The sequence below is a fragment of the Pteropus vampyrus genome, unplaced genomic scaffold (assembly GCF_000151845.1).
Source record: "Pteropus vampyrus isolate Shadow unplaced genomic scaffold, Pvam_2.0 Scaffold31, whole genome shotgun sequence".
Taxonomy (NCBI): Eukaryota; Metazoa; Chordata; class Mammalia; order Chiroptera; family Pteropodidae; genus Pteropus; species Pteropus vampyrus.
The window spans coordinates 7,718,373-7,736,965 of NW_011888812.1; the positions used below are offsets into that span (position 1 = coordinate 7,718,373).

Here is an 18,593-nt window from a genome sequence, read left to right on the forward strand (position 1 = left end):
GTTGGTCTTTCTGGTGACCAGTCCCCATTCTGATTTATCTCAGGTAAGATGAACTCAGGTGTGATCCAAAGGCCCACCATGAATAACAAAGGCAGTCTTATTGCCTTGGAAATTCCAAAGGTAGAACCTCCATTCCAGGAATCTGGGACAAAGACCAAATTCTCTATTATACAGCAGCGGTCCCCAACCTTTTTGGCACCAGGGACCGGTGCTCCTATGAGAATATAATGCCTGATAGTCTGAGGTGGAGCTGAGGCGGTGATGCCAGTGCTGGGAAGCGGCTGCAAATACAGATGAAGCTACTCACCTGTTGTGTGGCCCGGTTCTTAACAGGCCACAGATCAGTACCAGTCCGCAGCCTGCGTGTTGGGGACTTCTGTTATACAGTACCTCTCCTTTCCTATTTGTTGATCGAGTCATTCAATCAATCATATACTGATTCATTCAAGTAAAATTACAGAGATATAACAGTAAACAAGGCTGATATTTCTGCTTTCATGGAAGACAGCTATTGAACAAGTAATTGAGAATGTGTTGCATATAATGGAAGAGTATGTTACTGAGAAAGTTCAGAGTGTCGGAGACAATCTCTCTGAGAAAGTAATATTTAAATTGAGATCCGAAGGCTGATTAACCCTGGGAGAAAAGATGTGGGAAGGGCTTCTAGGTAGAATAAACGATGTGTAGTTGGAGGAACTGACAGATCTGAAATCTAGAACACAGGTTGCAGAGAAGACAGTGTCTGGAGCCTGGAGATTAAGCAGGGCCAGATCACAAATGACTTAGAAAACCAGGTTCATACGTTTGGACTTTATTCGAAGCACAATGTAGACATTGTAGAGTTTTAAGCAGCGAGTCGACGTTTTCCTAAAATTTTAGATTGTTCTGATTGCCAATTGAAGAGCGCAAGAATTGGTACAAGGAGACCAGCAATGAGACATAGTATGAAGATGGTTTATATAGAATGTTGGCAATGGGAATGGGTAGAAGTGAATTGACTAGTGAGGTGTTTAGGAAATAGAAGCAGGACCGATTTCTGATGGAGGTCCTCATCAGAGGTCTCGTCTGACAGGAGTGAAGAGTAACAATGGTGGCTGTTTGTTTTGTTTTTAATTATTATTATCAACATTCATTAAGCATTTTTACATGCCAGTCACCACACTAATGAATCTCATGTAATCCTCAACAATCCTGTGAAGTAGATATTAATACTTCTATGCCCATTTTATAAACAGGAAACAGATTACAGAGGTTAAATACATTGTCCAGATTATACAAATAATAATTAGCAACTTCCAGGTTCTCACTTGAGCAACTGGGCGCTAGTTCCCTATGCCAGGAAACGTTGGATCAGGAGCAAATGGTGGTTTCACTTTGGGGTATGTTCAACTTGACAGGGCTGTGAGAAATCCAAATGGAGCTTCAAATAGGTAGTTGATTCTGGCGTAAATGCCCTCCTTCGTGTTGAATGAGGCAGAATCCCAGTGTAACCAAGTATGGCAAGCAGAAGAAGTACATGGAATTTTTTTTTTTTAATGCTAGGAGACTAAACAGAAACATTATCAGACTATAGTTCCACCAGATGTGTTGAATGAGATTGGATTTCTAGAGTGAGAATGAGACCTAGAATTCAGATGTATTTCCTTTTAATAGAAACCCACCAATAATATTAATTAGAACAGAACCTTTAGGTTAAAACCGGGTGATCCAGCTGTGATTTCAGAAATATAAATAGAACCATAATTCATGAAAATGACAAATGTTCCTCCCGTTAGCTAAGATTTAACTACCAGTCACGTCTTCCTTCCTTCCTTGTCCCCTCTTCCAAGTTTACGTATAGTAAACCTTTCCTAGTTTTGTAATGAAGATCACATAGCAGTTTATAATTAAAGAGTGGAAATGAAATGTTCTGTTGTATTACTTCTGACTCGATCTTAATTTTTCAATTTCTGATTAAAGGCACTGTAAATTTAAAGCCTTGTAAACTCTCTTTTATTTAGGAATTGCTACTCGCAAGTGTATGAAAACTGTGAAGTTTGCAAAATGTTTTACATAGTGTTCCAAATATCATCTGTCAGAGTATGAACATGTGCTAGCTACAGCAATATGTTAAATAAGGCAAAAAAGAATTTTCTTTGCGTCACTTTCCACACTCTCTGCAGACTGTAAGACTAGATCTACTTGAGTAAAATAAAGAGGGTAGAGAAGCAATTAGGATCAATTTAATCAGTATAAATGGTTATTCTGGTTAACTGTTGCCTAGAGCTAGTTCTCTTTTAGAAGGCTCTGTCCACTTGGACGTAGTTCATATATAATACGAGCAGTGACCTTGTCTAAGCTGCCACCTCCCCAGCACCTAGAATAGTGTTGGGCACAAAATAGGAGTTAAATAAATACTTGTTGAATAAATGACTATACTAAAGTAGTACTACTTCTTAATTTTATTAACATACTAGTATGTTCAAAGCATTGGGTTAAAGATGTATATCATCTCATTTAATTCTTAAATTATTATCCCTGCTATACGTAAAGATCAAGAGGAAGCAGGCTTATTGGGGTGAAATCACTTTCCTCTTGTTAGGAGCTGGTAGTAGTAGAGCCAAGACTGAAAACTTGGCTCTGTTGTGTTGGACTCTGAGATCCAGACTCTTAGCTCAAAAGCTTACGATGGAAGAGGTTTTCCCCCCACTTTTGGTACATACACTATTACTATGTCTAAATTTAAAATCCAGTTTATTTTGAAATATGATGAAGTGGTGGCATTTTATTCAAATCCATTTTTCTTAATGAAGTCTAATAGGTTTTCCATTTCTCTGTTCTTTGAGTACTAGAACTGGATTAGTGTATGTAACTATAAAAGCGACTGAAATGTAAATTTAACATTTTCTATGTTAATATGATGAGAAGGAAATAGAGAATACGTTGAATTATTTGATATATATTGGGAAGTCCAAACATTAGGCAGTGTATTTTTAAACCACCTTAACTTCTTATGTCTCTGATTTATCTGGGAAAAGCAGCAGGTTGAAAGTGATCTGCGTGTGGATGCCTGCATCTGTTATTACTGTGTTTGTTCAAATGGATTTTTATTTTCTAGTTATTTATTGTTGTTTGCTCCTGCCTCGTGCCCAACCCAGTTACCAAAAATCTAATTTTCTAATGACGTCATTATCTCTATAGCAGCTGGTCTTGATAAAAGATTCTAAAAGTCCAGTAGATCAGAAGCAGCAGCAAATGAATTTAGAAGAAACAGAAATTTTGTGTATGTTTTTATTTCCTTTTGAAGTATGAGATGTGGAAGTGATTTTTAAACTCTAGTTTGATATAATTTAGGATATTTATATAACATTCAGAACTACTTTGTGGATTTTCTGAGTCTTTACAATACTTATCGATAGTAGTGTTTTCGAAAATTCTGAATGGGAGCATGGAGAGCACTACTGAGCCCCAAATACTGATAGTTCTCTGTGAGAATCAACTCCATTAGGATGGCTTCTTTGCCTGCCCCCTCCTCCTCTTTCCACTTACCTTGTCCTTGTTCTTGGTCTATCTTCACATCTGTTCTCCACTGAATAAAAAATTTAAATCTGTCTCTGGTGTCTCAGTTGAAGAATTAAAAAAAAAAAAAAAAACCCTCACTAATGAATAGATATTGAATACCAATTTACAATGCTACCCTTTAAGAAGGGATTTTCAACTTTCTGAATAATGTTGGAATAACTTGTGGCATTGTTTGGTTTGGCGAATCCTATAATGAATCCTGTAATATATAAAGATGGCATTGCATCTCTTAATGAGATTAAGTTATAATGGAAACTTTTCCACCCTTCACTCCTACCCACAAAGCCTGTTTTCTGCCTTTTTCAGTTCCCTGAAAACCTTCGGCCTGCCATTGGTTATTGCTGCCACCTAATGTCTCAAAATAAAATTGCAGTGGGTTGCTTTTTCCAAAAGATCGCACTATTGTGCAGTTTATGGAAATAACTATTCGAGAGCAACAGTTGTTTTTCCTCTACATTCTTAAATAATTGCACTCTGAAGTGGTTACTGATTCTAGAGATTATGGGTCACGTATATTCCATCAGCAAAGGTGCAAATACTAAAACAGGAAGAGATTTGAGAGTCCTAATCCTTACTGTAGGACATTTTGCCAGTGTGACATTGACGTTAACTTGCACTCGTAAAACTGGGATCGATATTCTGACAGATCTGTTCTGGCTTTAACATTTTTCTTGTGTATTTTTGGATATGAAAGCGTAGCCCTCCTACATGATACTTTTTATTTGAGCTGAAGGTTTCAGTGTTGACCAGGTTTTCTGTTAGAGCTGTGTTAAGTAGATGCTCATGTTTTTATTGTGTGAGTAGATAGATGCTTTGATAGCTTTTCTTTGCTCAATTAGCAGAGACAGATCTGAAGATTTTCTATTGTTAATGCATCCTTAACCATGGTAACACTTCCTGCTTGCGTAGTTATTCAGTTATCCGTGGGCTTCCTTAGCTCGACTTTGTACTTGTAGTACATGTTGCAAAGACTGCAAAATCTACTCTGCTGCTTATAAAGTTCCCAGATTTTTTTTAAAAACCTAGTCTGAATTTTAAGATTTATAATTATATTCTTCAGTTTTCTTCAGCATTTTGAAATAGAGTATTAATTTTTTCATGGAATAGAAAGGAGTCTGAAGACAGAAAGTTTGCTAGATATGAGAGAATGGAGGGAGATGGAGTTTCTTGCATGTGATGGAAAATTTGAAAACATCCTGATGAATATTACAATTTAGCAAAAGCTTTCTTCAAGGATTCTATTATCTTAAACTGACTGTGTAAAGAATATTTTGTTTATGTGTAGCATTTTAACAAATATTTTTGGTTGTCGCTCTTTCTCTTACTGACACTGTAAATTAGTTATTCATCCTTTATAATTCTGTACATGGTTAAAGCAAAGTCAAGTGAATATAAAGCCTTACCTTCAACTAGTTTTGGCTTAATTATTAACAGATCTTTTATAGAATTGATTCCTAGAACCCCTGGTTAGTGGAGACCCTACTGAATAGAATAAAAAATGGATTTGGACCTGCTCTTATTAATTATGTTTAGATACTATCCCTATTCAGATGGGCATGAATCCTAATTAAATACAGTTTGCCTTGCCATTATCCTATACTTAACAGACTTTCAGATAGGTTTCGGTGATCTTGTTCAAGCCATTATGACCAAATTGTGCTAGTAAAATCTTGAGACTGTCAGCCTCAAGCAACTGGCTTACTGCCAAATATAGAACCCTTCTTAAGTTCCTTTGAACTACTAATTTATCAGGTTTATCTAGCACAATTTCTTTTCAGCTTTAGCAGCCTGATCATAATTTTATTATTTTTTTGCTACTGAAACCTTTCTTTTCTGATACTTTACAGTTTTATTAAATATTACTATCAGATATCTGTTTATTATCCAATTATTACTTATTTTTTTTCCGAATTGAATAGTGGATGTAGGCATATGATGGCTTTAATGTGGTGGTTAAGAGCCTTGCCTCTGAAGTCAAATTTCCTGAGTTTGAATTCCTTCTCTATAACCTTGGGTGAGTTATTTAACTGCTGTAAACTTCAGCTTCCTAATATGTAAAAGGCAGATAATAATAGGAACTACCTAATATAATTGTCGTGATGATTAAATACAGATATTTAGATAATCCATTTCATTATTTATTTGGCTTGAATAAATTCTAAGATATTTTATTCATATTTGATTCCTACACATGTTCCTTATTCTGGGTTTGTCTTTGTCTTTACAGAGCTAAGGAAACCATAGAATATCTGAGTACTCATCACGTACCCAATTGTGTATAAATTTATTCATAGCTTCTCAATTGTCTTGTAGCCCCAATTTTAGGTTAAGTGATCGAGAAGTGGGAATACAAGGAAGACTAAGATCTGATCTGGACTTTCAAGGCCTTATGGGCTAGTAGGGAAGGATGGTGTACTGGGGACATTTAGTATGATGCACTCTCCTGGCCTCCACAGAGAAACCTTTTCTTACTTCCTGGACAGGATCAGACTCTCCAGGTATAGGCTCCCACGGCACCCTGTACTGTGTAATGAAATAATTGTTTTAATCCTTTTTGTTTAGTGCCTTTCTTCTCCCTCTTGATTGTATGTTTCGTGATGCCAGAAACTGACTTTTCTTTCTGGTTTTGTTGGATGATTAAATGAGCACACATATTAGAGATGAAGAAACTGAGATGCGTATCATACAGTGATATGTACATTTTCTGAAATAGTTATAAGTAGAACTCAAGTTTCCAGTCTCCTACACTGCAGTATGTGCCGCCTTTTAAAAAAGTATACTATGAAAAATTAAGACCCAGAGGAAGTTAAACAACATCTACAAATAACTATCACAGAGGCAAAATATACATAGTCTAGGGGGTATGGAAATTGGGAAGTGATTATAAGTTCTTTTGTTGCGAGTTGGGTGGTAGATACAAGAGAAGACATTTGAACTGTACATACACTGATAGATTTTGGATAGAAAGGTATGGCAAAGGTCACTCCATCCATAAACACTGTGTCATCAAATATTATTTTAGCCCTGTAATCTTTAATCTCATTATTTCAGTAAGTCTATAAAACATATATGTTAGCCAACTAATGATCTCGTCTTATTTCAGTGAACAACGTGGGAATGTCATATCAGCATCCTGAATACTTTCTGGAAATTCCTAACTTGGACGATGTAAGTCTGTCTTCGTATATTATGGTAACAAAAGGAATGCGTACAGGTATTGGGGAGGCAATATGGTCTCAGGCTGCAAGGTACATACCCTGGCTGTTCTGTTTGCTGCCTGAGTTACTCTGAGAATTTATCTCAACCATACTTAGTGTCTGTTCCCTCACCCATAAAATAGACAACTTCACAGTGATGTTAGAAAGATTGAATGAGAAAATACTTATAACTTCGTTTGTACAGTGCCAGGCTCAGTAATAACTCTAGTTCTGTTATTCTTATGTTTATTATATCAAAACAGCTCTGTTTTAAGTATTAGGATTCTAAACTCCAATCTAAAAACTATAAATGTGTTAATATATAGCAATATACTAGTTGATTCAGGTAAACTAGCTCTACCAAAATGAAAGCTATATCCTTGATGCATAATTCTTTAATAAAAACTAGAAAAACCTATCATTGAAGGAATATGTAATTTTTTTTGAAATTGTTGAAAATCTGAGATTCAATCATTTCTCCTTTTCATATTATCAGAGGAAATTGCAGTATGTTCCTGTTTATTTTAGATTAAGTCTGTCTTTGTTTTCAGATTTTATTTGCACACATACCTTGGATTTTGCATATTAGCATGAATTGCTGCTTTTGATAGAAAGGTACTATAGCATTGAGAGTAAAATAAAACGTGTCTCTCCACCCCAACTCTAATTCTTTCCCAAGGTCTCCACTGTATCTGGGAAAACTTTCAATGCATCTCTAGGTCCCTTATGTATATATCTAATACAGTCATTTCCATGGTCAAGTCTATATAAACATCAATATTTTTTTTTTGCAGACCATCAAGAAACTGTTACTTATTAATGTTCTTTCTGTTTGTAAGGTAAGCAGTTTTTTTTTTTTTTTGTATCAATTTATCATTTGTTTTTGGTTCTTTCTATTTAACAACACTGACATAATCAGTTTGTTCATTTCCATCAACTCTTGTTTTGGTATAAGTGTGTATTCTAGTCTATTTCCTTATATCTTCAGGAAGTAGAAAGAACTCAGTACCAAACAGGTGTGTGTATAATTTTGCTTTTTAACAACTGCTTCCTCTATGCAAACACTGTGGTAGGCCCAGGGACTACACACAATGAGACTGAAGATTGATTTATGCCAAGTTTTTATCTACATGCCATGCATCACTGATAAATTGTTTCCGTTCTGTGTTTCCTGTGATACATGTTAGTTGATTAAATGTTGTGATAAAGGATTGTATGGGAAGTATAGGACTATAAAGTAATGGATGGTTTTTACTAGTCACACATAAAAACTGCTCCATTTTCTAGTTGCTAGACATGCATTATAGCCAGATCACTTGTATATACTGACAAAAGACACCACAGCTAATTTATGCTAAAAGGAAGACTAGCTAGCAAATACGAACATCTGAGTACCATTTTTCTTTGTATTTTAACAGTAATTACAATAAGATACCAAACCTTGATTATATATACTAGACCATCAGAAAATATTGTCTGAGGCAAACTTTCCATGGGCAATGTCGGATACTTTAAATTTGAACAAACTGATGGAAAGCCAGATCCACTTTCAATAACTCTTATGTACTAGTTTAAGGAAATCAAAAAATATTTAACTCAAAATGATGAGAATTAACCAGATAAATATAAATAAGAACTTAATTATTAATTTTCATTTGATGGCATAGTCTTGATCTTTTTCTCTCTTGTATAAAGAAAAATGCTTGAGTCTTCATGTTCTGGGAAACCATAACCCTTATACAGTTTTCAAGTCCAAGAGCCCTGAAATCTTGTGCCTTATTCAACTTTTCATATGTGGCTGTGTTTCTCCTTGCATAATATGTATGTTGCTTTTAAAGTGGTTAGTTAATTCAGTTTTTATATGATTTTATATAATTTTATCAATACAGTTGATTCAGATAAACCAGCTCTGCCGTAATGAAAGCTACACCCTTCACACATACCACATAACATTGGCAGCTTACTGCTTAAAGGCACCTCAAATGAATTATATTTGCCAAGTAATTTTATAAAGCAAATAATTACTATCCTTTTTGTTGTTATTAACCAAGGTTTTTTCTCACAGAAGATTTAGCTTAAGTGAGGTAAACTACCAACAAGGATCTGTGAGTAGATGTGGAGCAAGAGGAAAAGCACAAAATTCATGCTTTTAAAACATGGATAATGTGAATATATCTGTGCAGTTTTAAAGATATTTCCCTTGGCGTGTTTATATAAACGCGATTATCCTTTAATAATCTGTATGAGGTTTCAAGCTAATTAGATAACGCCCTCATTTACTAGTTATATGGCCTTGGGCAAATTAGTTATTCTCTGCTTCAGTTTTTCATCTATAAATCAAAGATGATAATTCTTTTTACCTAATAGAATTGTTTTGGGAATTAAACAAGGTAACACATATAAACCTTTTAGAATAGTGCCCAGATTATAGTAAGAGCTCTAAAATGTGTCTATTATTATTTAATTGAGTTCAGAGCTGATAAAGATTTTTAGTGAATATGTACGTCTATAACTTTATTTTTAACAAGCAAAGTTTTTTGATGAAAATTAATATTCTAGGCCATAATATTTATGTTTTGTGGTTTTGCCTTTTGAAATGACTGTGAAGTACTATTATTTTGATAAATTTTTCTACTACATTTGGCCAGATGCTTAAAAATAATGAGTATTAAAACTATGTACATGTGTATCATTATATATTCTGTATTTTCTTCCGCTTGTTAATACTTATGTGTTTGTATAATCTGATAGTATAAAACCCTGGCCCTCCCTGTGTCCCAGAGCATACGTTTTTGACGTTTTTGGCCGACAGTATACAGAATACTAATGATAAAAGGCCAAGGTCCTGACCTTGATCTGTGAGAACCAGTCAGCTTGCTGTGCTCCATGGCCACACACTGCATCCTTCAAGCAGCATCTGAGCACAGATCAGCATGTGCTGGTGGTGATCACCTCCCGTCCCTGCTTAAAGATGATTAGTGCAGGGGGAAATGTGGATAAAGCGGCACAAATCCAATAGCACTGGAGAGTACCTTTCAGTTTGTTGATGATAATGATGAAATAAAAATGAGCCACCAGTCTTAATATCTTGGGCAAATTATAAAATACTTCTCCTTCCTCTTTAGTCTTCCTCTTCTACTCCCCACCCCCCCCCACATTGGCATATATACTTGTTCCCATGAAATCAGTTAGTGGAGACAAATGCTAAATTATTAAAAATACCGAATCATGTATTGTGAACCATATTGATGGGAAGTATCACCAGTAGAACTGGATATATGCCTAAAATTTTTGTATGTAAACGTCTTTTTGCAAATCAGATTCTACTTACAGAGCACTAAGAGGGCTTGCTATTTAAAACACTTCTTCCTTAAGCCAAATAATCATTCTTTATCTTTAGTGTAAATATGAATTTTCCTGTCCCTTTGTGATATGCACTTTTACTGGAAAAACAATTCAAAACTCTTGATTTATTCATCATGGAGTTAATATCTGGAGGACAGCCAGTTTTTTTGTTGTCGTACTATAGCAAGATCACTGTAGTTAACATCTCCGTAGCACAGTTGACTAGTGACTGTTCAGTTATGAAAATCGTTTCACTCACAATGGGAGGTGAGTGGTGTGCAGTAGGTAACCTGAAGGCCAGAAAAGTAAGCTGGGACATGACTGTGCAGGAACTTGAGTTCTGTGCTCAAGAGGATGGAGAGCCATAGAAAGCTTTAAAGTAGAAATAAGGCGTGATCTGTTCTGCATTTTAGAAAGGCATTTCTAGTGGCAGAGGGACATGGCAATGTGTATTTCCTATTATATGTGTTTGTCTTATTTATACCGAAAAAAGGGCACTCACCTTGATGAAGTTTTGTGTGTGGTGCTCCCAGGTTTAGTGTTCTTTTGTGCTGCTGTCATATGCCCTATGGTATATTTTGATGAACTGTTCCTTTTGTCCTGTTATTGACTATGTTGTGTTGTCAGGGCCAGGGCTACATTTTCAGTAGCAATGGCGTTTAGAGCCCTAGGGTAACTTAAAAGATGAGAGTTGGTCTGGCTCTACAATCTTACAAGATTTTATGGTGGCTAGACATCAGGGGAGCTGGGGCATGGATGTCTGAAGGCTAATGCCCCAATAAATGCATTGACAAGGTTTTTATAAGAAAGAGATCTACCTCTTCTCCCCATCAGTGTTGGTCCAAATATTATCTCCTCACCAAACCACGTGATAGTCTTTCCTGGCTGTGAAGCATGCCAGGAATTAGCTTGCCCTTGTGACCTTGTGCTTGTGTCTCTAACTTGGAGATGTGTGCTGGGTGGGGCCCCAGCATCGTATTATAAGTTCTGTGCTATGCCATGAGCAGTAAATGACCTGGCTTTACATTCCTTCAGGTCCAGGATTATTGCTTGGTTCATGTGCTCCTGTCCTATATCAATAGGTCAGATGATTGTAAAAGTCACATAAATCCTATATTCCAACAGAAGAATAATAAAAATGAAATATCCTGACCAAAGGAATTGTAGGTCGTCACCAGACAAAGTGGTAGTGAGCGATCCAGAAGAATGTTAAGGAAGAAATATTAATGGGAGTGTTTTTGCCTGTGGACCCTGATGTTTAATCATAGATTCCAGTTTAGGCCACTGAGCTCTCCAGTTCCATCTGATCGTTTCACTTTTCATTTTATCTAATAATTTATTTCTTTAGATTTAGTCCTTTCTTTCCCTCTCAGTGACTTACTTAACCAAGCTTTCCGTTTACCAGGCTTAATACTGTTAGTTGAGGCAACCCAAGGGATGTTTAGAAGCCTTGTTGCCTGCTTTTCCAGTTTTGCTCCCAAATCCTTCAGGGTTAAATTTAGTCTTGTTCTCTTCAGAGCAGATAACTGCCAAGGAGAGAACAGTGGTGTGGAAATTCTACATAGGTGACCAATATGGCAGATAGATTGGCCTTAAGCTGGAAGAAAAGTCCTATAGCTAGGGCTTTTTTCTTGTGATTTCCGATGCTCGGTGACTAAAATCTAAGATAATGACCTTGAGACCAGAAACAGTGGAATTCAGAGATAATTAAACTTCCAGATATTGAACCACACTCTTCCAAAATAGTTCTGGTCTTATGCCTGGAGGGCTTCCCATCTCAGAGTACTGAGAGAATTTGCAAATGAAATTGTCATACTGCTATTGATTACTATTAGAGAAATCACGGAAAAGGGGGAGAAGTGCCACAACTCCAGAGAAAAGTAAATACAAGACCTATTTCAGATAGTATGTTGAACGTCACACCAATCCAAAGACAAGTTCTAAAATGATCTTGTGTTGTTTCTGATTTGTTTTAGCATTTGCCAGACTTGGAGTTGCCTGCCTTCTCTAGGTGTGCTTTTTGATTTCTTTAATGACAGTTTTAGGACCTTAAGACACCATAGACTCTTCAGTCCTTTTCAAATGGACACTGCCCAAACAATAAACCTGAACTGCTTGCAACTCCCTAAGGGTGAGAAAGCCATTCCTTCTGACGGTACTGGACTCTGAAGCTACTTCTGGGCTTGGTGACTAAGGTGGAAAATAGAGAGTGGCCCTGCCTATCCCCAAATGCCTTAGGAAATTCCCAGGCTACCGTTCTGACAAATGGAGGGGATGTTTCAGTCTTCCTTCTTACCTTTCTTAGAGCAGAGAAGAAAGTATGTGAGGGTGTGGCTCAAGGTAAAATTTATCAACAACCTCTGCGTATAGTGACCACTGAGTTTTGATTGCTTTAGGGTAGGGAGGGGGAGTCTTAAGCAGGGGTTCATAATTTAGTTTTTTCTTCATCAGATACTCAACGAAAGTCAAGACTTGAAACTATGTCTCCTTAGGACTGTTGAAAGAACTAGAGATATTTAGTGTGAAGGAGGGAAACATGACATCACACACACACACACACACACACACACACAATATCAAGGCCAGTTGGATCAGCCTCCTAAGTATTTCACAATCAACTCCTTTTCATCCCCAGTGGTACCTTGCATATTTCAAGCCTCTAAATTTCTCAATGGGAACTGCTGGAATAGATAACCTAATTAGCCTTTTCCATCCAACTTGTCTCCTTCCAGTCCAGTCTCTGTACTGTAGCCAGGGTATTTCATATCAGGTTATTATCACACTGCTGTTCAATCCTTCAATGACTTCTCCTTTTCCTCAAGTCCAGAATCTTTCACGTGACCTATAGCAGCAGTCCCCAACCTTTTTTGGCACCAGGAACCGATGCTCCTATGAGAATCTAATGCCTGATGGTCTGAGGTGGAGCTGAGGCAGTGATGCTAGCGCTGGGGAGCGGCTGCAAATACAGATGAAGCTTTGGTTGCTGGCCTGCAGCTCACCTGCTGTGCGGCCCAGTTCCTAACAGGCCATGGACCGGTACTGGTCCGCAGTCTGAGGTTGGGGACCCCTGACCTCTAGGGTAGGACCCACCTGATTTGGCCCCTGCTTACATCTCCAGCTTCACCTCAGGTCCCTCTCCTTCTAACTCTCTCTGTGCTCAGTCAAAGCATCTTCATTCAGCCTCCTGAACCTACTGTTTCCTCAGGCTGGTCCCGCTCCGTGGAAGGCTCCCTCATCTTTCACTCTGCTAATTCTATTTACCCTTCACTTTTCAGCTAAAGTATTACCTACCTGGGGATGGACATAGGGAGGAGGCTTCCTGACCCCTGCAGACTAGATTAGGTCTCTAAGCCATGCAGCTTCAGTGCACACTGCGGGTCTTCCCTTCACTCAGCACTTCCTTTTTAGTTGAGTGTCTCTCTACAGATTGTAAGCCCTATTAGGGCGGGTACCATGTCTTTTTTCATTTTTGCCATTTCCTAGCCCCAGGCCCCACATATGGCAGGGATACAACAAATGCTTTTTGACTAAAAAATGAATGAATGAATGAATGAATGAAAGAAACTGAAAATTCTAGTGCCTGGGAATAAGGGTCACACTTACTATATGTGACTCTAGTATATGTGGCTGAACTTAGATCCATTGCTGACATTTACACCGAAGGAAATAAATGTGAGAAGTTCCTAACCTTTGGACCTGCCAGAAGTAGAATATGGAGGTGAATTCCTTTTCTGAGTCTAGATCAGAGATTGCAAACTCCTGTAGGCTGAATGTGCCCTATTTCAGTTGGGCACATTCAGCCTACATTTCGGCATATTTCAGTTGGCTCAAGCACTGTTTTCAAAACTGGGACATTTCACACCCAAATTTCTAGCTTCTCTTGGGAAAAATCTGAAAATCAGGTAACACATACCTGAGCTGTAGCATAGCAGCAAGCGATTAGAGCTGAGTAGCAGCTGAGTGCGCTACAGAGTCACACGCCTGCACTCTGCACATGGCTACGATCCCACCAGTCCCACCAGTCTCGCCGGCTGTACTCATTTATGTCACCTTCCCGGCCCTTTTAGACGTTTGAGTTTGCATTCCCCTGTTCAGGTAACTCCATGTATTCAGTATACTCAAACTGCGTAACTGCTTAGTGGAGTTGAGGGATTAGAATGGCTTTAACGAAATGAATCTTGTCCATCCCTATGATTATCTGAATCAAAACACTTGGAGTTTGAGGCCCTTTGCATGCTTTTGAAAAGCTAATTTTTTCCTTTCTGATACCACTATGTAGTCATTGTATGTCACTCAGCCAGCAGTGGGTAACACTATGCTCTGCCCATGGAGCAGATGATAGATGTTTGGATGGATAGACAGATGGGTAAAAATCACAGGAGAAACATGTGTTTTCTTTTTACTTGTATGGATTTACCTCTGGCGTGTGACATCGTACCAGCAGGGGGAGCCCTCTATTAATGTGGAAATCTCTGAGAAGAATCTCTGTTTGGCAGTCTCATTGTATTTAACTGAGGGATTATGCTGAGTTTATCCCCCTACCTAGCTCCCAAGAATTCAAATTAACAACATTAGGAAATTAACAAATTGTAAGAAAGAGAGTATGACCCTCACCACTGACTCCCACCCAGGGCTTTTCTAGACGAAGACCTTTCAAGTTAACATCAAGAGAGTCTTTTAATCCATTTGAAAGCAGCTATCATTATGCTTGTAGAAGTTTCCAAATTAGTTGGTACATTTAGCCCTTGGATTCTCATGGTAATGGGTTGCTTCAGACATAGCTACAAAGAAATGGGTTTGCCAAACTGCATGACAACCACTCTTTCAATAGTTTTCATCTTTAAAAAACAAGGAAGTAGTTGTGGATTGGTTCTAAGGCTCTTTCCAGCTCAGAATAAAGCTACTTTATAGAAGAAATGCCTTAATGTATGGGAGAAAATGTAAAAATCTCTTTGAGAACTTTCGTGATTGGTTTCTCCTCTCAGAAGCTGTCACTTTTTGACAAGTCAGCTTATTTTGGGAAAATTCAAGTAATGAGAACTCTTAGCATATTATAGTATGCTAAACTTGGGAAAACAGTATATGATGGTATATGTGTTCTTTTTATTTTAATTTTTGTTTAGAATTTATAAGTTATTGCCTGAGATTCATCATTATTAATTGGCACGCAGCCCTTCGTTTTGGAAAGTTCTTTTTCTTTCGTTAAATTATTTTAACATATATCAGACCAGAATTTATTACAATTTTTTCTTTTTTATTTTAAGAGTGTAGGGTTAAATTTCAGGTTAAATAATATGGGACAGGGTGGAGGTGGGGAGCAGTTATGGCAAGGAGAGCACTTCCACAAAGACTTAAACATTAACAAAGAGGAAAATCAAACAGTACTCGGAGATCTCAGAACATTCTATAAATTTTATCTAATTAAGCGTTTCACCCCCTGTGCAGTAGATATTCTGTTAGTAATACAGGTTAGATTGTAAACATTTCTAATTAAGTTGTATCCTTGATATCACAGAGCTCAAATTATACAGTTTGCCAAAGGAACTGTGTGCTGTAGCATTCTAGTATGACTTCAGTGGAATTACCATCTCATTTCTCCCAAACTACTTTATGTAATTTCTCCCAAAAAGTAATTTCTTTGAAATTACTTTATGTAATTCTTTGCACTATTATGCCATGGATTTTTAAATTAGTGTTAATTATTCCAATTGAAAACTTGTTTAAGGCCTTTGTATCTACTTTCTTCTGATTTGCGTAGGTTCATTTTTCAGTTGCTTGAATTCGGATCCTGTTTACTCCAAGCAGATTTCTCTGGGGTAGAAGACAGGGCAGCAATGATCAGAGTGGTTATTTGTAGTGTCCTAATGACTTGTATGAATAGCCTGGATTCTTGGGGCTTTGCCCAGATTCCAGGGAAAGTTGTTACACTTTATTTCCTATTTACATATAATGGTGATAACAGGTGACAAAATTCGTTTTCTTATTTTACTAAATTATCTTGAATTTTAATCTTTCCATTTGGGTTTTTGATTGTCTTTTGAGTATCATGCAATAGTGTTTTCTTTGTACCGTTCTTTCCAAAAAATGACCAAATGCCAGAGGTTACATGATACAAAAATAATTTGCTTGTAAAAATAAATTACTTGCTTGTAAAGTAATTTGCATAATTTATTTAATATGCTTGTTATTAGTTTTCATGCTAAACTAAAAAGTGGGAAACCTAGTTAGCTTTCAAGTATAAAATAAAGTTCCTTCTACAAACTCTTGATTACAATGCCAGAGAAGTGAAAGAGAAAAAAAATTGTTAATTTTTCTTAGAAATAACATTAATTTGGGAGCTTTTCTAAGTATAAAACAATGCAAGCAGTTGCCAAAAATATGAGAAATATTTAAGAATACTAAGATGGTTACATTTAAATATATTTTCAAGGATTTTCAAGGGTAGCCAATGTGTTTTTGAGATAGATATCTCAACTAAGTGATCTAATAATACCGATTTTGATTTTTTTTTTCTGAACTAAAGCCTCTTATTTCCCATCCAGAACATACATAGGTATGGCAATAAATACCAGTAGATATTTCACTCTTGAAAAATGAATATGCAATGTCCCCAAAAGGAATTCTATATTGAGCTGTCATTGATAAAAACTTCCTTTGTATATTTGTATACTCTTTGTATGCTTGTTTATTTGTATACTCTTTGTCCAGCTTGATGCAATATCTAGGTGTGATATAACGTATATTGACCTTCCCCTTTGATTTCAGGCTTCTAGGACTCTTTCTGTGGTGAGGATGAATGAAGCTGTCACTAAAAAATATATATATATAAATAGGAAATGTTTCTTTTTTTTTCTGCAAGGCCTTGGACCTCTCATTGTTGAGATACCATTGCAACAACTTTATCTACTTTTCAAGAAAGAATTAAATTAAAATCGTTTGCTGTATACTGTTGGAAACAGCCCCAACATAGAAGAAAACAAGCATAGAAATCATTCTTACTACAACTTTTTGAATCTTTTTAACCACTGCACTTACAAATTATGGTAACCTCATTTTAGCAATATCTTAAAAGGAACAAAAAATATCCTAGTACAGCAATTATCACCTGAAGATGGCCTAAAATTAGCACATTGAGTTACTCCAGAAACAGCTTGTGAGCTGTGAAATAGACTTCAGATAGATAGTGAGATTTCACAGAAACGCTTGGTATCTGGTATAAATAACCAGATACCAAGATAGCAATTGATGCATATAAAGTAAAATGAGACTACTAATAGCCTGGTTAAACTGTCCTATTTAAAACTCAGTGTTAAGGGGAATTTAATTTGATGTGAGTGTAGTGAAGCCTCTCAGCCTATGCACAGAATATTCAGAATTATTTGTGCAGACACACCGAAACGAGGAAGGCTTGAAATTGTATTTTTATGATTTATAATCTAATTAGAAAGAAAGATAATTTAAGTATAGATGAAGGTATTAGCTTTATAAAAGCATGCAGATTTCGGGTTAACTTTTCTCAGACTTTTCGATGCTGTTATTATGTGACAGATCAAAAAAAAAAAATGTTCCATTTTATGGCAAGGAGAAATTAGAGTCAGAATTTAACTTTTTCATGAGAGGGCTTGTGTCTTTGCTGATGGATCATTTGAACATTGAGCACTCAGGAGGTATTTCTGACCCTTTAATAGCCAGGCGTAGAAAACACTGCATCTTCCTTTGTGTCGGTTTATTAAAACTTCTTGAGTTTTAATACACACGTATAAAGAATACATCTTGGTGCTTGCTTCGGCAGCACATATACTAGAATTGGAATGATACAGAGAAGATTAACATGGCCCTGTACAAGGATGACACACAAATTAGTGAAACATTCCAGATTTTTGATGTTAACTAAACTTACTGTAGTAATCATTTTGTATTTATATATCAAATCATTATGTTGAACATCTTAGACTAATACAAAATTATATATCAATTATACCTCAATAAAAATGGGGAAGGGGGTATGGGGAGACTATATTTTGAACATGTCCAGACATTGAAGACCATCAAGAACATGTTTAATGTTTAGCATGCTGTTGGTGTAATTTTGTGAGTAAGATTGTATCTTATGGGGTTTTATTTTGTCTAATCATTTTCTAGATAATTTTTGCCATTCACAAAGGAGACATTTAACATATGACATGCACATAGAGTAAGAAAAAAAAAAATAGCTCCCAGTGTGTGCATTTGTATTGCCTCACTGTCTCAATTTAAAATAATCTTCCCTCCCTTCCTGATGTATATCTGTACTAGCATGGGAAGATAGATGTCCACGATGTGGTATGATTTGCAGATTACAAAACGTATATTACGGGATGAACATACGTTTACTTTTTATACTTCATACTTTCCTTCCTTCCTTCCTTCCTTCCTTCCTTCCTTCCTTCCTTCCTTCCTTCCTTCCTTCCGTCCTTCCTTCCTTCCGTCCTTCCTTCCGTCCTTCCTTCC

General features: G+C 36.7%; 1 protein-coding gene, 1 long non-coding RNA gene and 1 other non-coding gene across 3 annotated transcripts in view; 2 read left to right on the forward strand and 1 right to left on the reverse strand.

Annotated features, from left to right (window-relative positions):
* The window catches only part of HSD17B12 (hydroxysteroid 17-beta dehydrogenase 12), a 139,627-nt gene that overhangs the window by 96,063 nt on the left and 24,971 nt on the right, over window positions 1-18,593 (forward strand). Inside the window, exons 5-6 of the mRNA XM_011356846.2 lie at window positions 6,665-6,729; window positions 7,553-7,597. Coding sequence (XP_011355148.1) covers window positions 6,665-6,729; window positions 7,553-7,597 — 110 coding nt within the window. The remainder of the gene's footprint in view (window positions 1-6,664; window positions 6,730-7,552; window positions 7,598-18,593) is intronic.
* Window positions 15,337-18,593, reverse strand: part of LOC111737785 — a 37,251-nt gene continuing 33,994 nt past the window's right edge. Inside the window, exon 3 of the long non-coding RNA XR_002779562.1 lies at window positions 15,337-15,914. This is a non-coding gene — a long non-coding RNA (uncharacterized LOC111737785). The remainder of the gene's footprint in view (window positions 15,915-18,593) is intronic.
* Window positions 17,880-17,985, forward strand: LOC111737830. Its single transcript, XR_002779586.1, has one exon. It is a non-coding gene; the product is annotated as a U6 spliceosomal RNA (small nuclear RNA).